General features: G+C 35.3%; 1 protein-coding gene across 5 annotated transcripts in view; it reads left to right on the top strand.

Annotated features, from left to right (window-relative positions):
• The window catches only part of LOC110461183 (serine/threonine-protein kinase Nek10-like), a 41,866-nt gene extending 16,458 nt beyond the window's left edge, over nucleotides 1-25,408 (top strand). For 4 of the 5 annotated variants that reach the window (XM_021514540.1, XM_021514542.1, XM_021514541.1 and 1 more), the window contains 28 exons: nucleotides 861-982; nucleotides 1,172-1,270; nucleotides 2,256-2,382; nucleotides 2,870-2,948; nucleotides 3,151-3,218; nucleotides 3,519-3,598; nucleotides 4,025-4,111; nucleotides 4,291-4,512; nucleotides 8,142-8,223; nucleotides 9,683-9,730; nucleotides 12,266-12,305; nucleotides 12,526-12,677; nucleotides 13,294-13,461; nucleotides 13,836-14,009; nucleotides 15,016-15,157; nucleotides 15,485-15,606; nucleotides 15,984-16,089; nucleotides 16,931-17,009; nucleotides 17,421-17,550; nucleotides 18,037-18,107; nucleotides 18,387-18,536; nucleotides 18,986-19,209; nucleotides 19,910-20,116; nucleotides 20,378-20,575; nucleotides 20,830-20,939; nucleotides 21,097-21,207; nucleotides 21,459-21,588; nucleotides 21,849-25,408. In XM_021514540.1, the coding sequence (XP_021370215.1) occupies nucleotides 861-982; nucleotides 1,172-1,270; nucleotides 2,256-2,382; nucleotides 2,870-2,948; nucleotides 3,151-3,218; nucleotides 3,519-3,598; nucleotides 4,025-4,111; nucleotides 4,291-4,512; nucleotides 8,142-8,223; nucleotides 9,683-9,730; nucleotides 12,266-12,305; nucleotides 12,526-12,677; nucleotides 13,294-13,461; nucleotides 13,836-14,009; nucleotides 15,016-15,157; nucleotides 15,485-15,606; nucleotides 15,984-16,089; nucleotides 16,931-17,009; nucleotides 17,421-17,550; nucleotides 18,037-18,107; nucleotides 18,387-18,536; nucleotides 18,986-19,209; nucleotides 19,910-20,116; nucleotides 20,378-20,575; nucleotides 20,830-20,939; nucleotides 21,097-21,207; nucleotides 21,459-21,588; nucleotides 21,849-22,039 (3,519 nt within the window). In that variant the 3' untranslated portion in view covers nucleotides 22,040-25,408. The remainder of the gene's footprint in view (nucleotides 1-860; nucleotides 983-1,171; nucleotides 1,271-2,255; nucleotides 2,383-2,869; nucleotides 2,949-3,150; nucleotides 3,219-3,518; nucleotides 3,599-4,024; nucleotides 4,112-4,290; nucleotides 4,513-8,141; nucleotides 8,224-9,682; nucleotides 9,731-12,265; nucleotides 12,306-12,525; nucleotides 12,678-13,293; nucleotides 13,462-13,835; nucleotides 14,010-15,015; nucleotides 15,158-15,484; nucleotides 15,607-15,983; nucleotides 16,090-16,930; nucleotides 17,010-17,420; nucleotides 17,551-18,036; nucleotides 18,108-18,386; nucleotides 18,537-18,985; nucleotides 19,210-19,909; nucleotides 20,117-20,377; nucleotides 20,576-20,829; nucleotides 20,940-21,096; nucleotides 21,208-21,458; nucleotides 21,589-21,848) is intronic. The other variant, XM_021514543.1, reaches the window with a different exon arrangement.
• The last annotated feature ends 294 nt before the right edge of the window (nucleotides 25,409-25,702 follow it).

Raw genomic sequence — 25,702 nt, 5'->3', positions numbered from 1 at the left:
GGGGGGTGTAAGGGGACCACTCTGTCAGGGTTTCATAGAACAGTGGGGAGAAGGAGGCCATTCTATCAAGGTTCATTAGTACAGGGTGATATTGTGAAGGTGTATAAGGAGTAGCGGTGTTACAGTGTGTAAGGCTGTGTGGGTGGAAGGAGGAGGGAGAGAGGGAGATTTCACATCAACGTATTAAATCAAAATGACTCAAAATTCTTGTGTAATGTGATGTGAAATTCATCAAATTATAAACTTAACAGAAAACATACCTGGTATGTATAGCGATAGTGAAGTCCTGTGATTCATATAATATGGGCAAAACTGACTCAATGAGAGTCTATTGTGGATTGTTTTGAATTTCAATTGTAATTCATGGTTCAAAAATTTTGATTATATGTTTCAGTAATGAACCATGTCATTGAAGGTGGGCTAATGTGTTACAACATGCACATCTATTAATAAATACCTGTATAAATGTATAGGTACCCTATCAAGTGGTTTATAATTAGATCACAGTGGCAACATGATTGGAATCAATGCGTAGACAACAAATTACACTATTAAACCTGAAATTGGTGAATTACATATCCTAGCTAAAGAGAGAGGTGCAGAGAAGAGGTTGTCCTTGCCCGTCTTTGGATGGGTCATTCATACAATACCCATTGTTACTTATTGAACTGCGAAGACCAGCCTCACTGCATAGTATGCCAAGAACCATTTACAATAAAACACTTGTTATTAGATTTCGATGACCTTCAGCCAAGAAATATTAATTAGGAAGAGTTTGAGTGTTTTTAAAAGAAATGTTTTATTCAAAGAGTGCGGATGATTTTATAGATTTTAAACAATTGTTTTTTTTGTGGTGACAGTTGCCGTCGTTGGAGTTGAAGCCATGCCAATCAGAGAAGTACCTCCCCTGGCCCCTGCCACACCCAAAGTCTGGGGCTCACCAGCGAAAATCTTCCGAGGCTGTAGCAATGGAAAAATTCAGGTATGTGACACAAACTGTCAAATAAATCAGGAATGTTTTGGAAAATATTTAAATATTCACTGAACTGTATAACACTCATATTTTAGGTAAATCATAACTTGTAAATCATAATTAACTTAATCATAATTTCTCAATATTATTTTTCTCCTCACAGAAATCTAATTTATAGGTAAAATGTCTTTCTTTCAGTCACAAATATCAGTCGGAGAGGAATTTTTACAAGCACACACAACATAAATGGTTTTCCTCCCTATTTTCGGCCCTCGTCAAGCAGAGATTATGTTGTCCGTAAGTATATTTTACATTGTCAGGTAAAATATAGGTATAGTGTATGGGTGGACATAGATTGTGAAATATTCTTGTGCTGTACCTGTTCTACATGAAACCATTTCTTCTTTGCTTTGAGAAATGACCATTATGGCATCATTCATCACCAAAAAAAGAAGCAACAAATATCAAAAATCATTAATTTTCATAACTAAACAACATGTTACACTATATCTTACTACATGTATATCACTATACTGTATCAGGACATTTTATGTTGATCGCCTGAGTACCACCTATGTATTCAGGTGTCTACCCTGAATATATGTTGTATTATTATACAATTACTTTCTGCTGTAAAGAAAACGCGTCAAAACACTTCTCAAAATTATAAATCTCTAGAAAATTATTTTCTTGGAATTTTTTTATTTGACCACTCTGCTTCCTTTCTCTTTACTTTTTTTCTCTCTTTACTTTTGTCAATTACCCTGTGAATCTTTCGGTATCTATGCCAGACATGAATGCTAGACTTAAGGATCCCTGTACCACTGCCAAAAATTGTAATTTAAGTATTGGAAATTACTTAATTCTGCATGACTATTACTTTAATAAATCATTTCTGAAAAGAAAACCATACCTTGCAGGACTTGGAGAAATAATAAAGATGAAATAAACGAAATTTAATCAGCAACAATGTTCGGAGAATAAAACGTTAGCAGGACTTGACCAGGATTGGAATCCTAGAATTCAGGATGACATGTATACCATTGCTCTTACTGATTGAGTTACCTTGTCAACAGAAGTGTCCTGACCCTAGTGTGATACAAACAGAAGTTAAGGGGAGCTTACTCAATACAGGAAAAAACACAGTATAGTGGGGCAGGGATCGTTAATGAACTATTCCAACTTTTGAATTGGAAGAGTTCAAATGTGTCTAGCAGGGGTGAATAAGTCAAACATTTTGAAAATGCATAAATGATATAATGATGGTATTTTTCTTTTACAGAACATGGATAGGGCATGCTCCCCCAGAAAACATACTGTTACTTGTTACATGTTTGAGAATACTGATGAGGGATTATGCTTACCATCAACAATTTTTCGATCTTGGAGGACTCAAAGTGCTTGCAGAAGTAAGAATTATACAAGTTATCTATGAGTTAGCCATTTTCTGGCTATCCTTATACGAAAAAGTTTTTTACTGTCCTTAGTTGCAGGCACATAAAAACTAAGCCTAAGACTATATATATACAGTCAGGTGAAAGGGTTAATTTCACCACTGTAAATCATAATGGACTTAACTAGATCAATGCATGGCAGAGTTTACTAAAGATGTATAGGGGTGAAAGGGTTAAATGTTGCATGAAATTTTGATTGCACAGATGGAAGTTTCTGTGTATTTATATCTTAAGTTTCCTATTTTACAAACTGAGAGCTCTGATTAATCAATGCACTAATTTATTAAAATTTGATAATAGACTAAAATTTGAGTCTACCAAAATCTATTAATATTTCTACACTATTTAATGAAATAAATTTTAATAAACGTGCACTTTATGTAAAAAAACATTACAATATAATTTGACCTTTGTTTGACCTTATGAATATGCTGTGTTGTAGCATTTCCGAAAAGCCGCAGACAGTTACCTGATGGATGACCGAAGTCCATATGTAGTGGACATTCTCAAGGAAATGACCAGTAAGTGGACAAGGCAAATAGGAACAATATTACAAAATTTGTCCAGATCCCTAATATTACATTACGTAAAATTATATATATCATGTACAGCATATTTGTAAATAAAATATTGTTTAAACCAACTAGTGGTTTGAGCCTGGGTAGTTTCTCCAAGTAGAGTACTGATAGTGGATTAGTGTCAAACCTTGCTTATCCTTTGCAGATATCTTCCAGAAGTTATCAACGGTGGAGTCACAAAGGGCGTGGCTTATAGAGTACGATGCACATGCAGTAAGTTAAACTTCATTTTCAAAGTTGACCAATGATATTATAAAATTAGTGGAAAAAGTTAAAACATTGAAGTGTATTTTCTTGTAAACTTGACAAGATTTTTTTTTAAATTAAATGGTGGCATTATACGTTTTACTGTACATGAGGACATTTTTCCGCAGAGTGCAACTTTTGCCTTTTTTGCCCTCTGTAATGCAGATAATTTTATCATAACAGGAAACATAAATACAATACTTACATATCTTTTATAAACTTTCTTTACCTGTACTTGTCTGTTTACACCTGTCTATTGTGTTGCAGGCGTTGGTGATGTTGTTACATGCTACAGACGTGGTTGTATTACACTGTTCACTACATGCCCTCTATGGCCTGGCTAAGAGGTATACTATGCTCCTTATTTACAATCGAAAAAGTACAAAGAAAGTTGAGAAACAATTATATCAACGTTGAATTACCTGTACAAGATATTATTTTTATGGATAACACAAGGAACTTATTTTTAAAATGTCTTTAATTCTACACTGTTCACCGACTGGATACCGATACTTGCCAACTCACCCTATTTTGGACCCTAAAATCAAGCATTTTAAACTGATGAATTTACTAAACTTTTCCTATTATCTAAGATCTGATGACTCATCTGAAAGAACACCTCAAAAGATGCTTTTTAATTTCGGAGCACACAGAATCTCCCCCATGGAAATTAAAAAACAGTTGGCATACTATAATGGGTACCCTGATTTTTCAATAATTTTATAATGTACAAAAATGCAGCTAAATAAAGTGTTTTTGTTTATTTTTTGCAGTGATGGCCCACGAAAAATGATCGGAGAGTCCAACTCAATAGAACAGTTACTGCTGATCATCCAGGAGTATGATAATGTAGCAAAGAGGTACGTACTAGGTGTGACCCTAAAATCTCAAATGGATGGGATTTCAAAGTCAGTTATTATTTTTTATAATTTTTTGTTGTATTTGCAGTGAAAAATAAGTGGTAAATATTTTGTGTTGCATTGCAACTTATCCCCAGAGATGTAAATTTAGAATATATCATGTTTTTTCTGTTTTTCAGGTTAGCGGCCCAGCTGTTGAAGTCACTGTGTCACGATTTTCAGAGTCGAGAGATGGTGAGGTCGTATGATGGGATACCTATTCTACTAAGTCAGCTACACTGTGACAATGTGCATCTCCTACTTCCTGTTGTCTGGTGTCTTGTCCAGCTGTGTGAGGACCCAACCGCCAGCAAGGAGATCAAACAAATGGGGGGCATTCCCCTGCTCTTATCTCTTCTGCAGTATGTATATATGCTTATACCTCTACCCTTCACTCAACATCATTAAAATGGGGAGAGGACATAATTCTTCCTCTTATCTATTCAGCAATACCTATAAACACATGTATACCTCAGCCCTTCACTCAACATCATTTAAAATGGGGGGGGGGGGGGGGGGGGGGGGGGGCATACCCCTCCCCTTATCTTGTCTGTTGTATGAATAAACGTGTATACCTCTATCCTTTACTCAACATCATTATAATTTGGGGGCATACCCCTCCTCTGATTTCTTCTGCAGTATGTATAATCATGTTTATCTTCACCCTTGGTTCAACATCATTAAAATAGGGGGCATAACCCTCCTGTTTTTGCTATTGCAATACCTGTATATACCCCTAGTCCTACAGCAACATATGTAAGATCATACCCCTCCTGTTTTTGCTATTGCAATACCTGTATATACCCCTAGCCCTACAGCAACATATGTAAGATCATACCCCTCCTGTTTTTGCTATTGCAATACCTGTATATACCCCTAGCCCTACAGCAACATATGTAAGATCATACCCCTCCTGTTTTTGCTATTGCAATACCTGTATATACCCCTAGCCCTACAGCAACATATGTAAGATCATACCCCTCCTGTTTTTGCTATTGCAATACCTGTATATACCCCTAGCCCTACAGCAACATATGTAAGATCATACCCCTCCTGTTTTTGCTATTGCAATACCTGTATATACCCCTAGCCCTACAGCAACATATGTAAGATCATACCCCTCCTGTTTTTGCTATTGCAATACCTGTATATACCCCTAGCCCTACAGCAACATATGTAAGATCATACCCCTCCTGTTTTTGCTATTGCAATACCTGTATATACCCCTAGCCCTACAGCAACATATGTAAGATCATACCCCTCCTGTTTTTGCTATTGCAATACCTGTATATACCCCTAGCCCTACAGCAACATATGTAAGATCATACCCCTCCTGTTTTTGCTATTGCAATACCTGTATATACCCCTAGCCCTACAGCAACATATGTAAGATCATACCCCTCCTGTTTTTGCTATTGCAATACCTGTATATACCCCTAGCCCTACAGCAACATATGTAAGATCATACCCCTCCTGTTTTTGCTATTGCAATACCTGTATATACCCCTAGCCCTACAGCAACATATGTAAGATCATACCCCTCCTGTTTTTGCTATTGCAATACCTGTATATACCCCTAGCCCTACAGCAACATATGTAAGATCATACCCCTCCTGTTTTTGCTATTGCAATACCTGTATATACCCCTAGCCCTACAGCAACATATGTAAGATCATACCCCTCCTGTTTTTGCTATTGCAATACCTGTATATACCCCTAGCCCTACAGCAACATATGTAAGATCATACCCCTCCTGTTTTTGCTATTGCAATACCTGTATATACCCCTAGCCCTACAGCAACATATGTAAGATCATACCCCTCCTGTTTTTGCTATTGCAATACCTGTATATACCCCTAGCCCTACAGCAACATATGTAAGATCATACCCCTCCTGTTTTTGCTATTGCAATACCTGTATATACCCCTAGCCCTACAGCAACATATGTAAGATCATACCCCTCCTGTTTTTGCTATTGCAATACCTGTATATACCCCTAGCCCTACAGCAACATATGTAAGATCATACCCCTCCTGTTTTTGCTATTGCAATACCTGTATATACCCCTAGCCCTACAGCAACATATGTAAGATCATACCCCTCCTGTTTTTGCTATTGCAATACCTGTATATACCCCTAGCCCTACAGCAACATATGTAAGATCATACCCCTCCTGTTTTTGCTATTGCAATACCTGTATATACCCCTAGCCCTACAGCAACATATGTAAGATCATACCCCTCCTGTTTTTGCTATTGCAATACCTGTATATACCCCTAGCCCTACAGCAACATATGTAAGATCATACCCCTCCTGTTTTTGCTATTGCAATACCTGTATATACCCCTAGCCCTACAGCAACATATGTAAGATCATACCCCTCCTGTTTTTGCTATTGCAATACCTGTATATACCCCTAGCCCTACAGCAACATATGTAAGATCATACCCCTCCTGTTTTTGCTATTGCAATACCTGTATATACCCCTAGCCCTACAGCAACATATGTAAGATCATACCCCTCCTGTTTTTGCTATTGCAATACCTGTATATACCCCTAGCCCTACAGCAACATATGTAAGATCATACCCCTCCTGTTTTTGCTATTGCAATACCTGTATATACCCCTAGCCCTACAGCAACATATGTAAGATCATACCCCTCCTGTTTTTGCTATTGCAATACCTGTATATACCCCTAGCCCTACAGCAACATATGTAAGATCATACCCCTCCTGTTTTTGCTATTGCAATACCTGTATATACCCCTAGCCCTACAGCAACATATGTAAGATCATACCCCTCCTGTTTTTGCTATTGCAATACCTGTATATACCCCTAGCCCTACAGCAACATATGTAAGATCATACCCCTCCTGTTTTTGCTATTGCAATACCTGTATATACCCCTAGCCCTACAGCAACATATGTAAGATCATACCCCTCCTGTTTTTGCTATTGCAATACCTGTATATACCCCTAGCCCTACAGCAACATATGTAAGATCATACCCCTCCTGTTTTTGCTATTGCAATACCTGTATATACCCCTAGCCCTACAGCAACATATGTAAGATCATACCCCTCCTGTTTTTGCTATTGCAATACCTGTATATACCCCTAGCCCTACAGCAACATATGTAAGATCATACCCCTCCTGTTTTTGCTATTGCAATACCTGTATATACCCCTAGCCCTACAGCAACATATGTAAGATCATACCCCTCCTGTTTTTGCTATTGCAATACCTGTATATACCCCTAGCCCTACAGCAACATATGTAAGATCATACCCCTCCTGTTTTTGCTATTGCAATACCTGTATATACCCCTAGCCCTACAGCAACATATGTAAGATCATACCCCTCCTGTTTTTGCTATTGCAATACCTGTATATACCCCTAGCCCTACAGCAACATATGTAAGATCATACCCCTCCTGTTTTTGCTATTGCAATACCTGTATATACCCCTAGCCCTACAGCAACATATGTAAGATCATACCCCTCCTGTTTTTGCTATTGCAATACCTGTATATACCCCTAGCCCTACAGCAACATATGTAAGATCATACCCCTCCTGTTTTTGCTATTGCAATACCTGTATATACCCCTAGCCCTACAGCAACATATGTAAGATCATACCCCTCCTGTTTTTGCTATTGCAATACCTGTATATACCCCTAGTCCTACAGCAACATATGTAAGATCATACCCCTCCTCTCATCTCTGTGGAAATTCAGCAGATAAAGAACATAGGAAAGAAACTAAGGGACAAGTGATTTTGTAAGGGTGATGACATTTGTTCTGGGGGGAAAAAAATGAATTATTATTTTTTAAATCTAAGTATTAAACATTTAATTTTACATATAAGTGTAAATAAATATATAAATTATTACAATTAAAAAATAGAACCACCATGAGAAAAAAGGGCAATGAGAATTGTCCAAGGTTACAACAAGAGTGTTTGATTATGTAAATGTGCTTGTCCGTTGCAGTGACCGGACATTTGTGACGGAACGGACAGAAACAAGTGAAGGAGCTGCCAGTGCTGGTCCACATGGCAGAACAGTAGATGATGTAAGTAGATCATGTGACGGTCATGTGACCATAGCTTTTAGAGTTATTGTTCTTGTGACTTTTTTCATTTCTTTCACACTTTTCTCCTTTTTTTTCAAATTCTTCTGAAATTGAGCATGTGCATTATTCTAGTAAATTAAGAGTGTCATTTTATTATACAAATTATGCAAATGTGTGTAAATGATGTTAATTATGCAAATTTATGTTAATTGTGTAAATTATGCAAATTTATCATCTAAAGTTGCCGAGTAGGCTAAAACACCAGCAATAGGCTGAAACAGATTTTCTGTATTTCTGTTTGAAATCACAGATATAGGATAAATTGTTAAAAAATTATAAACCATTACAGGTTAATGTTCTTATTGGTTACCAATTAGGCTGAGAACGAGATTCAATTTGGTTGAAAGATAATGTGATTACCGGTATGTGACTTATAATTACCTTTCTGAATAATTGTGTTCTCAGAGATAAATAAAGCACTGATAACTATTTGTGTCTGATACTGAAACAAAATCTCTCTGTAGGAAGAAGCTTTAGCACAACCTATGAATCATACCTTATCCAGATATTTATCTGTTTTGCAATCAAAGGTCTGATGGCATAGACTAACGAGAATGCTCGTTACGTATCCTGGTTAATCAATAGCCTTACATAGGCTGACCAAAAAATGCAAATCTGAAAGTTTGAAATACAAACTTCAAAGTTCATTTCAACAATGATCCATAGAGCTGTGGATCTAATTGTTTCTACAATGGAAAAATCAATTCTCCGATCAGCTATAATACAGAGGTTTTCTGTGAACACTATATGTCATAGCGATCCTCAGGTGCTGTTGTCGGGAGTAATTGGAGATAGCTAATATTGTTCAAAGTAACACCTGGTTAATTGCTTAACCATCCAGGTAAATGTGTAATAATTACAGGTAAAAAATGTTTTTAATTGCTTGAGTCCTAGATTTTCTGAACTGCATTGATAAAACAATAAAAAAAACCTCTAGGTTATAATGGAGTGAATACATGGATGATTAATGTGTTTTTCAGTCGGTTACATCAGCATACAAATCTGGGTCATAATTGATTTTCAATTTGTGGTTCAAGTGTTCTTTGCTCTGTTAACTAGTTCACTCCTGACATTTCATAATGAACTATTCCAACCTTTTAATTGGAAGAGTTCACATGTGTCTTCAGGGGTAAATTAGATGATGAACAATCACAACAAGCTAGCCTAATTCTGACTTTTGAGCTACCTGATAACGCACTTTCATATTTGGGGGATTTTATTGATTTAAAAAAAAAAAAAAAAGATAAATAAAGTAAAGTCTGAAGTATTAAATAATCTGAAGATGTGATCAATTCTGGAAAAAACATATCTGATGAAGGCGACAGGACCTGTATGCAATCTAGACTTTATTTATGGATTATTTCTATTCTCTTATCTGTGATTGTATTTGATTTCTCAGGCAATATGGGAAAATTTTCCCTCTGAGATGAAAGATTCAGCCTCCAAGGTGAGATGCTTGGGCATGTCCTTGTGTGACCCTTGACCCCATAGTCACATTTCATGGCTTGACCAATCATCTATCACCATCATATCACCAAATTTTCATGTTAATATGTTCCATTCATCTTTTATTGTCATTCTGCATATCAACCTATTCACCCCTAAAGTCACATTTGAATCATACCAAATCAAAGACTGGACAAGTCCATTTTGAAAATGTAGGGGTGAATGAAATAATTTGAATAGATGGGGCTTTATTTAAGTTAGTTAATATTGGTTAAAAACATGTGCCCTGTGCTTTTAAGCTACACATAATATATCATACAGTGGCGTATCACACATGTATGCTTGTATGCTGAAGCATACACTTAAATTTTCAAGAAAGATTTTTGCTTGTACACCATGTATGCTTGCCAGTATTTCTCCTTAAGAATCTACGAACCACTGCCAAAAACTGTAAATAAATGTTATTTATGACTTTATGACTTTAGCTTTGATAAATCATTTCTGAAAAGAAAACCATACCTTACGGGACTTTCATGAGAATTAGAAAAAGATAAAATAAACTAAATATAATCAACTAGTGTTTTGATTGTAAAAATAAATCAGCAGGGCTAGACCGGGGTTCAAACCCTGGACTTCAGATTGTTATACTACTTCTCTAACTGATTGAACTTCCTGGTGAACAGATGTGTTCTGGCCAAACTTTTTCTACAGTTTTTTCCAAAGGGAAGTTAAGGGTAAAAAGAAAAACCACGTTGCAGTGGGGGTGGGGATCCTTATTTGCAGCTATATATCAAAACTGTAGTTTTCTGGTAAAAATAGGAAACCAAGATATAAACTATATCTGAACATCCGTGTGATATTTTGTTTAACTCATTCACCCCTGAAGACACATTTGAACTCTTCTAATTTTAAAGGTTGGAATAGTTCATTATGAAATTTCAGGGGTGAATGAGTTTAAAAAAAATGGTAGTTTGAAATTCATCTTTTTATCAAAATGATCCTCTGTGTCATAATTGCATTGCTTCACGTATAATACATGCATTGTAATCTGGTCGGCCATTTGTGTTTTTGAATAACTGCATGTCGCTATCATACCTACTGTCACTGTTTGACGCTGGCACTGCTTCATAGAGACCTTAACCATATCTAAAATAGAATAACCCTGCAGATCTATTTTATTACATATTGTAACCAATACACCCCTAAAGTCACATTTGAACTTTACCAAATCAAAGACTGGGCAAGTCCAGTTTAAAATTGTAGGGGTGGATGAGTTGAATGAAGACTCTTATAAGGGTACCATTTTTCAAAGTTCTAGTCTAAAACTCTGACATAGAATTCCTTCTACATTGTGTATTCTCCCTATTCTTTTGTTTTCTCACTTTCTGAGTGACTTCTACTATAAATAGTATACTTATGTCTGAAATTATGTATGTATTTCCTTAAAAAACAATGTAACTACAATGTAAAAAAGGTCAGTTATCATTTGATATGCTTATAACTACACATTAGATGGTTGGTGGTACACTGCATAGCACACTCAGATTTCACCAAAAACGTATTGGTAGCCAGCCCAACTAGGTGGGTTTTCTCCGGGCACTTTGGTCACATTAAGACCCTTTGTGTGCTTTCATCCAAACCAAGAACAGTGATTAATGTAAATCGATAGATTGTTTCATAATTTTTTGTAAAATAAATAAAGTTTATATTACTAGACATTATCAAATGAAGATGAAAATCGCATATAAAACTAAGGTAATACATGTGTAGAGGATCTCAAATCTCCGCCTTGTGTCAGTGAGTGTTTGTAGACATACAATCTAACAGCCTCGCCATCAAACCTAATGACTTGTGATTGATGATCATGTGTAAATGCTGCTTCAGACACGATCTGTAATGTTTAGCCTTTCATCTAGTGGTCCGCAATGTGGACACAACCAATATATTGATCTCATGGTGATTGATTTCTCATTAAGTTCTCATGTGTTGGTTTGTTTACGTTAAGGATGATGAGAAATTCATTATAATGATGATTTAGAATTATAGGCATGACAAATTGTTTATGAATTAATTATTGGGAATATGTATTGATATCTCAAAATTCATAAACTTCCATGTTTACAAATCAGATACTGTAACGCCAGAAGTTTCAGTGGGGATTATATTTTCGCAATTTCAAATAATCAATAACGTAATCGCAAAATTTAGTTTCTTCACATGTCTAGATCACAAATTATAATTCGGGTAAATTTCATTTTCGAGTTTTGTGTCAAAATCACGAAAATTTAAGCCTGCATAAATTACACATACGGTATAATAAAAGGATATTTCAAACTGTTCACCCTCTTTCCTTACGTCCAATATTGAACTTGCCCACCTGTTCTAAAACTGTACTACAATTATTTGCCTCGTGTTAAATCATCCTATTATTCAAGGGCAAAAAGTGTAGATAATGGATTGGTAGCAAACTTTTTTATTACCTACATGCAATACTATCGTATAATTATTTCAACCTTGAAACATCTTCATTATTCAGGTAGAAGAACTCATGGAACAACAGTATTCTTTAAAAACAGGTATGTCAAGTTGTCCCATATCTTATAGTTTTAATATTAATATTTTTTTCAATCAACTGATAATTATTTGATTTGAAATTAAAGAGAAAAAACAAACTTTTTTTAAATGATTTATTTACATAAAGTTGGAGATAAAAAGTTGAAAATGTGGTACTGATATCAAAATAACGAAGATATTGATTGTCAGATGGTCTTTTAAGAATTCCTGTTTGTCTTCTAGCCTGCTGTGCGGCGCTGACAGAACTAGTCATGAATGATGCCAATGCCTATGAGATAGCCCAGGCCAATGGCATCTACTCCCTCGGTCTGCTCATCCTACCCCCACCCAAAGATTGTGGGGAAAAGGAGCGAAAGGGCATCGTCAGTCTTCAGGTAAATATACCCTAAAATCTGGATAATAAGCCTGGTTTGAAAATAATCCTGGAACTCCTTACGGTCAAATGTATCTCAAAAGTAAGCCTACTTTAATACTATAATAGGCAGGCCTTAAAATTCCCATCTTACCTGATGGCGGACCTTTTATAATCAACAATTATTCTGTGTTAAAAATAACTGAAAATTTTGATAGGTATATGAAATAAGTGCAATTATAAAGCAGTAAATTATTTTGAATATTCTTAGCAATATGCAAACCATTACTCAGACCATTTAAAAGGGCTTCAAAAATAAGCAGCACATTTCTTACAGTCTGATTAAATGGCTTCAAAAATAAGACAGCCTTGGCAAAAGGCCGATTTGGACAATAACCCTGGGATTTCTTACCAAAAACGAAAAGATTTAAGGGTTGTATGTGTAATGGTAATACAAGCATGTACTTTATTTTGATGTTTCCTTCTGTTTGGGAAGGGTAATAAGCCCATTTCCATTTCTTCAATTGTGTCAGCATCAGTGAAGAGAATGTTTTGGCAATGTACATTGCAATGCATAGTTATTATGAAAAGCATTAACTGTTGATTGCAGAGTATCAAGTTTGTGGTTTGTGTTACAGAGAAGTGCCTACCGGACACTGAGGTTCTTGTTCAGTATGGAAAGGAACAGGAAGCTATTTAAGATGCTCTTCCCACCCCACATGTTTGAGAAGTTTATCAGTATTGGTCATTACAACCGCGATCTGAAGGCCTATATCCCCCTGGTGGAAGCCATCAACAGTCTCCCTGTAAGTTTGTAGATTTTATGCACTGTATAAACTTTAGGTATTTTACAACAATAATGAAAGAAGTTTTCTTACTTATATATGTAATATATGTTATATATATATATATATATATAATGCAAATCTAACGAGGGGCATTATATCGAGGTTTTGCTGTATTTATAGTGAAAACAATACTCATTCACCCCTAAAGACACAATTGAACTCTTCCAATTCAAAGATTGGAATAGTTCATTATGAAATTTCAGGGTTGAATGAGTTAATGTTGCTATGACAATCGTTCAGTCTATGCATATTCTTCTAATCAAATCTTCCCTTACATTTAAGTATTCTTCAGAATGTCAAGCCGTCATGTATTTGTACCTTTACTTTTACAGGGTGCTAAAGTTGAGGAGATAAAGAATAATATTAAGGAGACTAATCACAACAAGACTGCGAGTCGGTCTATTGGAGAGTACGATGTGTTTGATCTGCTGGGCAAGGGCGCCTTTGGCTCGGTGTACAAGGTCAAGAAGAGGACTGCTGGTCAGTCCTTCCTGGCCCTGAAGGAGGTAGGTCACTGGTTAATAGCATCAGGCAATAGTTCTCTTGTCAATGGGTCAAAATCTAAGTGGTCAGTTGGTCATAGCGCTGGTCAATAGTATTGGGTAAAAGTGCTCTGGCCAGTGGGTCAAAATTGAAGTGGTCAGTTGGTCATAGCTCTCTGGCCAATATCATTGGGCAGTAGTTCTTCATTCAGTCCAGGGTTATATAATTTAGACAAGTCTTATTTACAATATGGCCCTTCAAGCATATTTACAGATATGACTACGTAAAATAATTGAATTATATTTTTTTCAAAAAACGCATTGCACAGTAATACGTATCACAGATAGAAGTTGCCTAACATGGCTCAAAATCATAGCTAAAAAGGAGCTAAATCTATGTTTTAGTAAAATACTGATGAAGATATTGACCTGAAAATACACTTAACACATGGTATTTCTAACATTGCCATCTAGTTCATTAAATAAAACAGAACGTGTATCTGTAAAAGACCTCTTGCTTTTGGAAGAACTTTCGGAAGCACTACTTGGTACATTACATTTCGTTAATGAAACTCTTATTGCGTATTAGGAATTTGTTTCCAGTTGATGCCCTTGTATTTCTGATACTGCTGCTTTTCATGTTATGTTATATGTACATGTGTTATGTTTAAGAGAAATGTACATATATGTATGTGTGTGTGTTATGTTTAAGATAAATGTATATATATATATATATATATATGTGTGTGTTATGTTTAAGATAAATGTATATATATATATAAATGTATATATATATATATATGTGTGTGTGTTATGTTTAAGATAAATGTATATATATATATATATATGTGTGTTATGTTTAAGATAAATGTATATATATATATATGTGTGTGTTATGTTTAAGATAAATGTATATATATATATATATATGTGTGTGTTATGTTTAAGATAAGTGTATATATATATATATGTGTGTGTTATGTTTAAGATAAATGTATATATATATATATGTGTGTGTGTTATGTTTCAGGTAAACATAGACAACCCTGCCTTTGGTAACAACATCACGGATCAGAAACAGAGCGTGGGCGAGCTGATGAATGAGATCTCAATCATTAGGGAACAGATGAAGCACCCCAACGTTGTCAGATACCACAAAACATTCGTGGAACGTAAGTCGAATACCACAAAACATTCGTGGAACGTAAATCGAACACCACAAAACATTTGTGGAACGTAAGTCGAATACCACAAAACATTTGTGGAATGCAAGTCAGACACCACAAAACATTCTTGGAACGTAAGTCGAACACCACAAAACATTCGTGGAACGGAAGTCAGATATAACAATGTAAATCAAATAGCCCAGGATATTGAATTAAATTTCTGTTAGCAGATTTAATTTTTATTCTTTTTTTAAGATCAAAATGCTGATATTTTAGTATTTCTACTCGCAATATGTTACAAAGTGCTGAGCTGTTTGAACTTTGGTGTTACAGATGAGAGGTTATACATAGTCATGGAGCTAATTGAGGGAGCACCTCTAGCCGAACACATCAACTCTCTCAAGGAAAAACGTGAGAATTTCCCTGAAGAACGTATCTGGAACATTTTCATGCAGGTTTGTAACAATTTAATAAAACTTTTTTTGTAATCTTTATTTCTGTCTTAAACACGAAAATATATTTCACAATTCAAAGTTAACAGGACCTGTATTTTGTTTGTAACAAGTATTTACAATTCTTCTTAAAATTAGACGGAATTACTTTTCAAAAAGTATTACCGAGAAAAATTGAACCGTGTCTCTAAGAATACATAATGAGTGTCCTTTATAGACAGGTGTATTTTAGATACTGTTGTGTGTATGATGTTTAAGTATAGTTATACTGTTGCGTGGTGTTACAGATGGTGTTAGCTCTGCGGTACCTCCACAAGGAGAAATTATACTGTTGTATGTATGATGTTTAGGTATAGTTATACTGTTGCGTGGCGTTACAGATGGTGTTAGCTCTGCGGTACCTCCACAAGGAGAAAGGCATTCTACACAGAGACCTGACACCCAACAACATCATGCTGGGCGACAGTGATGACAAAGTCACCATCAGTAAGTGTCTATTCTGTAGAACATTAATAGCATTAATTGGTGCACCTTGTATAGAACATTCACATGGTGACCCTTAAAGTTTCTATAGAGGATTAGTAAGATTGAAGGAGGTCTCGTTATATCACAATTACCAGAACTTATAGAAGATCTAATCAGGTTGTTTTGTTAGCAACATCCTGGCTTCATATGTCGACACCTCTGTTGTTATTCATCTGATGCCCTTTGAAGCATTTTGATAAATGGTTCTGTTAATTTGTTAGAGGTCCAAAACAACAAACTTTTGAAGGTGTATTTGATTACTTTCGGAATCTGGACAGTTTTAGAGCCCCCCCCTGTCTCTTTCTCTCTTTCTTTCTCTCTCTCTCATTCTCTAATTTCTCTTGATTAGTGTATTTGTACGAGGATGTGTGTGTATGATAATGTGATTTTTGTGTCATACGTATGTGTGTTTTCATATGAACGGTGGATGTTTGTGGAAATTGATGTCGATGTATAATTGCCATATTATGTAATTATGTGTTACATGTGATACATGTGATGAGAACAACTCGTAGCCAATGGCTGTTTGTAATCCTCGTAAAACAAGTAAAGAATTATAGGTAACCAGGTCCTGCTTTCTATCCACTAACAAAAATGTTGGAGTGTCTGGGCGCTGGATAACGAGGGGAGCCTGGTGTCCCTCTTTTACATACATACGTTCACGTTGCCACTGTTGGGAAGTCTGGGGCACTGCTTCAGACGGGGATTTAGAGGCACTGCTTCAGACGGGGATTTAGAGGCACTGCTTCAGACGGGGATCTAGAGTCTGTATGTTGTTTATACGTTATTCTGTATTTTGTAGCGGACTTTGGACTAGCCAAGCAGAAGAGGACAGACTGCAGTAAGATGACCTCGGTAGTGGGCACGATCCTGTACTGGTGGTAAGTCAGAATGTCATCTATCTGTTGTGGTTAACTTATTCACCCTTAAAATTTCATAATGAACTATTCCAACCTTTGAATTTAAAGATTTCAAATGTGTCTTCAGGGGTGAATGAGTTAAGCCTTTGAAAAACAATGTAGTTATACTTAATTTTTTATCAAAACAAATACCTATATTTGAGATTTTCAAAATTCAATTTTGTTCATCTCTTTCAAATTTTATGGTCATACTATGAAATCATAAATTTTCGTGGTTTTTTTAATTCGTTGATTTTGTGGAAAATCTTCATCCATGAATCCAAAGGACCACGAAGTAATGAAAAGTTTGATATAAAGCAATTCTGCATTGAATTGATGTACCTCACATGGTGTACCTCACATGGGTAAAATATGTTCTCACTTGTGTTACAGTCCCGAGATTGTTCAGAATGAGCCATATGGGGAGAAGGCAGATGTGTGGGCCCTCGGTTGTATCCTGTATCAGATGTGCACTCTCAAGCCTCCGTTCTTTAGCGACAATATGCTCAGGCTTGTCACCAAGGTAAGACACCGACCATTTGATATATTTCATCTGGATGTTTTGGTCAAATATTAACATATTGCAAAGTTTTTATTTAATATATAAAACAAACTAAATGCAGCATGTTTTTAAACATTTTCTTCATATTTGTAAGTATGGATTGTGAAAAGAGTCATGTAGCACAACCAATAAGTGTTTATATGTAATATTTCGATGACTAGTACGGTATGTACTCTGTCACCTTCATCAGACAAATGACAAGTGAAGTGTAGGTACACAATGGTATATATTTTGCTCTTTTTTGTACATAAGCTTCATTGGTGATTTGTCTGATGAATGTGACAGTGTACATTCTGTACTTGTCATTGAAACATCTCATAGAAACTCCTATTGGTTGTGCTACATGAATCTTTTCACAATAAATGTAGCATGTTTGCAGTCATTTCAGAATAGGTAACAGAGATTTAATGGAGTATTTTTGCAATCATTATCTCACTCTCTTTGTAGATCGTGGGTGCTAACTATGACCTAATACCAGAGGGGCAGTACTCAGACAGACTCATCAAAATGATCAGCAGGTAGGCTATCAGTGACGCACACCCTTAATAAAGTAAAAATCAAATCACATACTAGGCCTGAAAGTATTTATTATGATGTTAAGATTCAAATCTTGATGCTGACACTATTTGTCTGAGTTTTACCTTGGTTATTTGTGGTTTTCTCGTAGCTCGTAAATTCTACAATTGAGGCTGAAACTTGTAAACTATAAGTATACAGTAGTTAAATATCAACCTATAAATAGAAGCTGAAGTTTGAATCCCCTGACGTGTTAGTTATGCCATCCTTTCTTTCTGTAGCTGTATTTGTCAGTCCTCCGAGAAGAGACCAGACATTGTGGAGCTAGCAGGAATGATGGCGGACAAACTTCTTGTCCACATGGACAGTCTGCGCACAAACCAGATCTCAATGGAGAAGAAGCTTGAGAAGGAGCGTTTAAAGGCCCAAAGGTAAGGTCAGAGGTCACATAGGCTTAATAGAGGTCACAGTCTACAAGCTTATAGAGGTCACAAAATGATAGAGTTGATACTCTAAAAAGTTTGCATTTACACTTGAAGTCCCCCTATAAGCATTACCAAAAGAAATTGTGTTCATAGGGCTATGAACACAACTTAATCGGCATCATTTTGATGCTTCTCCTCTCACATTCAATAACATGAGACAACAGTTAAAAGCAAACATTTTGGTCATGCCAGTCTGTTCCAGAAAATTCATTTGCACTCACAATACAAATACAGTATCGCAAATATAGGTGAGAGTTAGTGAAGGTTACAAAGTCCACAGAAAAAACAGAAGCTTAGAGCCGTTGTAGATTTTATTTATGGATCAAAATTATGATTGAAAGAATTGGAAAGTTATAATATTATGAATTTACATGATACATATTTTGCATTTATAGACATTACTTTGAGGCCAACGAGAACATGCAGAACTACCACCGTCTGTTCCTGGTGTCCAAGGAGAGGTATGACCGCCTCGCCAACCTGGCAGGGAGTGGAGGTGCTGCAGGACTCAAAAATGGGGAGGTGCTTGATCCATCACTAGTGGACATTGATTTCAGCTCGCCTGCTGGCTCCATGTGTGTGCCGACCTCTATAGATATGGACGTTGACCGGGGCACAGGTCAGTATATCTATATAAAATAGTGTTGATTTTTTACCATGCACACAACGTAGATGCTAGTACTTGTATAGCATTCTAACCTAGGATTAAAAAAAAAATACTCAAAAATGATTTTCTTACAATAATGTTGACTTGAAATTTGCTTAATTAAAATTAAAATTTGCCAAATTTCAATTCTTATGCTGTTGTTGGTTTTGTTAGTACCTTTTTGTTGCAATGATTCAAGCTTGTGCAAGCAGAAGATGCTTATTAAAACTGGTTGATAAGTTTCCTGATCGCATTTGTAAAAATTGTAACATTTGTTTATCATCATGTTTGGAAACAGATTATTTCACACATCCCATAGTTTTGTTGCTCAATATGCTGTAACAAAGCCTGTCTGTTTCACTATTTGACACTATATATGTAGAGGATCCCGTCTCTGCTAAAACACCACAAAATTTAGTTCCTTCACGTCTAGATTGTCAAATTATAATCAAAATAAATTTAATTTGTTATTTTCTCAGGCAAAATTGCAAATATTTAAGCCTGTGTAAGTTATCCATTATACGGTAGGCTAACCGTCTGATGGTTTATTGGGGCTAAACAAATCCTCAATGTGAAAACAAAATCCAGATTTTGAAAATGTGATGAAAATATATAAGAATAAGGGACAATTTCCAATGAATTAATAATTTAACTGTTGACTTGTTTTAAATAGGTTGGACGAGTGATGATGAGAGTTACCCCAGCAGCGGTAGCGAGAGTCGAGAGAGCAGTGCTGGCAGTACCCGGTCTCAGAGCCGTGCTAACCTGCGCAAGGCCTTGCCAAAACCTCCCACCACACCCAAACAGGCACGGAGAGACCGACCATCTCGCAGTTCCACTACCACCTACAGTCCACTAGTTCTCGACATCCCCAACACACGTAAGCATCACAGGTTTGATTCAATGTATCAGAAATATCTAGGATGTGTCATTTTACCAGTACTTTAAAAACGGGTGATGGTATTTAATATGGATATTAAAGTTATGGTAAGTATCACATTATGGGATTTGGTTTAACATTAAAAAACCTCAAATTCAAAGTAAAATTGAATGTTGATACATTTTGTTTATAGTCATTGAAATTGAACCATATAACTTACCTTAATACAGTTTTAAGCATGATCCAAATCTTCTGTTGTAGCAAAGACGAGTCGTGACTCCGGGTTCAGTTCTGGCGACCCGTCCCCTAACAATAGTAATGTACACCATAGTGTTGGGCCTCTTGATCCAATCACCAACGGCCCCTTACAGGCCCTCAGCTGTCGCAAGTTCTCCCGCTCAAACAGTACACCTTCCTCATGCTCACCTGCACGCAAAAAGAAACACAGCAAGCGGCCAAGTAAGTCACTCATCTTAAAGCATGTGCTCACATCAGTGGAAGGGAGATAACTCTTATTGTTATTTTGACTAAAGACCTGCACATTTATTTTTAGTATCTTTATCAATATATTTATGGATTTTTGGATTTTTGTATAAATTTTGTTTATGTTGTGTTTTTGTTAACAGATAGTGCTAACACACCATAAAAAAACATTTATTTCTAGTATCTTTATTAATATATTTATGTATTTTTTTTTATTTTTTTGTTAACAGATAGTGCTAACACACCAACACTGACCATCTCCCAGCGTCGTGTACGCCAAATCAGTGATCCGATTCTTCAGATGTTACATCAGCTTCACAAAATCATCTACATATCTCAGGTATGGCCAATAATGTCACTAGATTTATGCTGTTGAAATGGAATATGACAAACATTTATAAAACTTGGCCTGTGAATCCTTTGATACCCTCTGGGATCATGGGAATATTTCTTGTTTTGGTTTTGAGACATTTATGACACAGTTATTTCTATTACAGCTGCCTCCGACATTGTGTCCTGATGCCAAGCGACGGAGGATAGAGAGATACAAAAGAGCCCTATTTGCCACACACAGTACTACCTTCAACCTTAAAAGTGAACTGAAAAAGGTACGGGAGTTAATTTTTCTTTTTACTTGATAGGGACATGTGTATATTTAGGACGAGATCTTTCATTACTGATGTTTTCAGTAAAACATAAACAAATTTATTAAATCTACAGTAGATAGAATTTGAGTGTCGAACCCATTGAGATGTTTTTCTGGACTTGTTTGTATACGCATTGATATAAAATCGCAAAGTAGTGCATCACATGCACATTATTTTTGTAGTAGAGGTACAATTATTCTCTTCTTCCACAGTTGATGTCGGGATCAAGGGAGATTATCGACTTTAATCTTGGGCCCTCGGATTCCAAGCGCACTGGGTCTGCAGGTTCCACCAAGTCTTTGGAGACTGAAACTGGCAATGGAAACATCACAGAAAGATTAAGTGAGACCATTTCTACTTTATAGGTGTAACAACAATATTGCTATTATTTTCAAAATGATGAAAAGATGTGGTATTTTATTATGGAGTATTTAAGGTTAGGTTTTTTATGTGTTTTTCAAGAAAACAGTAATATCTAATGATGGATTGAATCCATTATGTTACCACTAAATTGTATCAGATAAACTCGATTTCTTTTGTCAATAAAGTGTTCAATGTTCAAAAATTGGCATTACATGTGTATTTTTTGTTTCGAATTACAGCAAGCAATCAGTGGGAGGCTGACCCAAAGGATGGCGGAATAACATACGAACAGCTACAGAACATGATAGAGAGCACACTTCTCTCCTGTGGGTATTACAACATGTCACCAATCGCACACGAAAAACACTCACCACTCGGACCAATCAGTGTTGACCTTACAAACAGTCGTAAGTATGAAACGCCGAGGTAGCAGTGACTGTGGAGCTCTAAACCAATCGGAGCTGCTGTCACAAACAGTGGGAAGAGTCCATCACCGACACTTTAACCACATCAGAGCTGCCCACCAATGATGTAAGCCGTTACAAAAACTGTGAACCTATCAAAGTCAGTCTACCAGACAAGCAGGAAAAGTAGACAGTGAGAGCTACCAACCAAACAGTGCTAAGTTATTAAGTTAATAAACTGTCATTTGAAATACTGGAGCTGTTGGACTGTCGTTAAACTGAGACGTGTTCAGTAGTTTAGAGGTCCTTCTCAAACGAAGCTGTGCAGAAATCCAATCAAAACAGTGATTAAAAATGAGGTAGGAAGTCTGCAAGATTTTGAATTTGATCTATAGGAAAATAACTAGATTTTGATCCAGTGACTGTAAGGATCAAACAAGTGTTTAAGGGAAGGTGTACACACCTGTAAAGGATAATCATACTTACATGGATGTATCCATTGTCCCTTTATGGAACTTTGTTGATAATCAGGTGATGAAGTACTGTGTTAGGATCCTTAGGGAACGTGTTAGTGATCGTAACATGCAGAGTATGGATGTGACTTTGAAAACCCAGTGTATTTACCAAGTCTTTCCGTCCGTCCTATGTTACATTCCAGTTCTGCATCACAATTATTCTCATGGTTCATTCCGGTTTTGCTTCAAATTTATCAACGTTTTTTCATCTGTCATAAAATTGCAATCAGCCAATTTGATCATTGTGTTTTACTTAAAATTAAACACACAAAAGGATGCAATACATTTTTTTCTGCATACATTTCTTTTACTTTTTAATGTTTATATTATATGAACACAAAGAAGTTGTCATTTCCAAGCCATTTTGATTTGTTTTATTTGTATTCATCCCAAAATGTATAGGATAAGAGATATTTAGTTAATGTTGGTTTTCATTTGAGACACAGGACAGTCCAAAGCATGTTTCGGTAGTTATTTTGAAAGCCTCCAATATTTCTTTTTTTTTTCAATTTGAGGTTCCAAAAAGATTGTGTTCCTCAAATCAGGTTGTCGGCACTGTTTTCAATGTGCTGTGTCTCGTTATATAGATATAAATTATTAATATTCTATTCCGATTGATTGTTGCCAGTAAATGATTCGTTGTTGTTGATCCCTGCTGTGGTATATTCCCATTGTATTTTGTATTTGTTGTGTGATGTTTAAATTGTGATGACCCCAACTCATTCCATCTCACTTACTGGTATTATATTGTTATTAAGAGATAAACAAATCTTTATACATACAACATAACTTATGATTCCATACTTGTCTTTGAAGTGCTGTTTTGTACATATGAAATTTTATGTCAAGTTGACCAACTTGTAACCTAATGAGTTGTTAGTGCCGTCCATATTTATAAACTTTTTTGTCGATTGTAAATATTGAACTTGTTTAGTCCTGTAAATTATTAGTGTTGATGAATTCTGAATATCAGAATATGCTGATTCTTGTGTATATGATATTTATTTCAGGCAAATCTAATCTAATATATATATTTAATTGTTAATTGATATAAATCAATCTTAATTATTTATTAATTAAATTGTAATTCATGTTCCATTTAATGGGAAAATGATGTGAAGTTTAGCCTCATTTTAACACTACTGTCCTAAACCTGATGTTACCATATTATAGTCTTGGTTTAGCCTATGATTTATGATTACTTGAGGTTCTGTTTAGACAGGTTCTTATTAGACAGGTTCTGTTTAGACAGGTTGTGTTGTAAAACAGAGGTTTGTTTTCTGTAGGCATTATGAAATCAGTCTAATCAGTATTATTGCCAAAAATGTTTTGTCCGAACATCAATCTTTATAAATTATTATTTAAAATGTTATTCCCATATTTCTACCTAGCCTTGATGTGGACACAATTGCTTGGCATGGTGTTAAGTGAAATTTCGAAGAAAATTCATTGTTTAATCGCTAAAAGGTGGTTCAAGTAGAAAAGTAGGATACGCATAAGTGTGTTATTTAATTCAGTCTTAATATAAAAATGTGAGTCTACCGTCCTTTTGTTATCTACAAAATTAGATTCTGTTTTTAGAAACTTTGAACAATTCTTTAATTAGGGAAATAGAGTATAAAAATTAGTTTGAAAGAAAAAAGAACAAACGTTTATTTTATTTGTATATATTTGAACATGTTTACATGAAATCCAATTATTTACAATTATTTATTTCCAGTATCTACACTGTTTACTTTTTTACTGATTCAAATTACATTCCATTAAATTTGAATATACAACCTAATTTAGTCATCATAATAATAAAAAAGATGTCCATTTATGCATTTTCTGTGCAAATTAACAAACCTTTAACTTATACTAGTTATAGTCAACTATATGGACATGTCGGTTTTGAATATTTATTTTTTTATTCATTTTAAATATGTCTCAATTTCATATAAAAGATCATATTCACATGTATGACTTTGCAATGGGGTTTTAATCTGGCCTTCAAAGCTGTTTGTTTATATTTATTGAAATCCGTATAACAATTTAACTAGCTGTACCGTCCACATTCCATGAAACTGGTCAGGTTAATTTATAATTTACTGAAATCCTTGTTTGACTAATATATTTACTGTTGTTTACCGTCCATGCTAATCCATCCCACCGAATCATGTCGTTACATTTTACATCGGTCAGTTTTGTTTTTATCATAGATATATACATTTTATTTTTTTGTGAAGATGGAAGAATACATTTGCTGCAGTACATGTATATCCAAATATGATGTTAGTCGAAAATGATTATATTTTCTTTGCCTCTATGGTTAAGGTATGTTAACATATTGAACTCTCAAAGTTAATTGAAGCAAAATGTATTTCTCGTTACTATAAGAATCCAGCTCTATGAATAATGATAGGAGATATCCATAAAAGAAAATTCATGTACGAATTTGACGAAAGCTCATTTACAGCTATGAATTTAATTCTTAGATTTGAATCTTTAAACATGTCATTGATAATTCTTAGACTAGATATGCATCAAAATCCGATTGTTTAAGTTGACATAGAAATGTACATTTCATAATTTCCACCGTCTTATGTCATCCATTTTCATAGAATTGACTACTTTAGTTTGTTTTTGCGTGTTCATTTCCATTTATCATTACACTTCATGACATCATAAACTGCAACATCAGGTTTGCCGTCCAGGCCCTTTGTTGGGCTACAGTTTGTCTCCTATGTTCCTTGTGTTAATGTTTTTATTTATTTTGTAAACAGACTGAGCACATCATTATGATGTGTTATATTGTATGATTACCTCATACGACATATGATGACCTCATACGACCAGTTATTATGACTTATGAATAAATTTCATATATGAACTTTTAAATAAATGTTTTGTTCTTTTATGCCACAAATATGGGTAAGGTGACAGTACCCAAAATGGATCACCAAACTATCATTTTCTTCATTCAATGAAAATGCAGCGAATGAATTATACACAGTATTAGTCGATGGTTGTATCAAAAGAAGAATATCGATGGGTGTTCTGACCAACGAAATAAACATCCAGGGCTCATGTGATATATTTATAAGAAACTCTTACGTACAACGTAAACAAGAAACTACATTTTGAGTTTGAAATACGTCTTCTGATGCTATTTGAACTTACAAATGAATCATC

The sequence above is a fragment of the Mizuhopecten yessoensis genome, unplaced genomic scaffold (genome assembly GCF_002113885.1).
Source record: "Mizuhopecten yessoensis strain PY_sf001 unplaced genomic scaffold, ASM211388v2 scaffold10589, whole genome shotgun sequence".
In the NCBI taxonomy this organism is placed as follows: Eukaryota; Metazoa; Mollusca; class Bivalvia; order Pectinida; family Pectinidae; genus Mizuhopecten; species Mizuhopecten yessoensis.
This window is presented reverse-complemented; position numbering and strand designations above follow the sequence as displayed.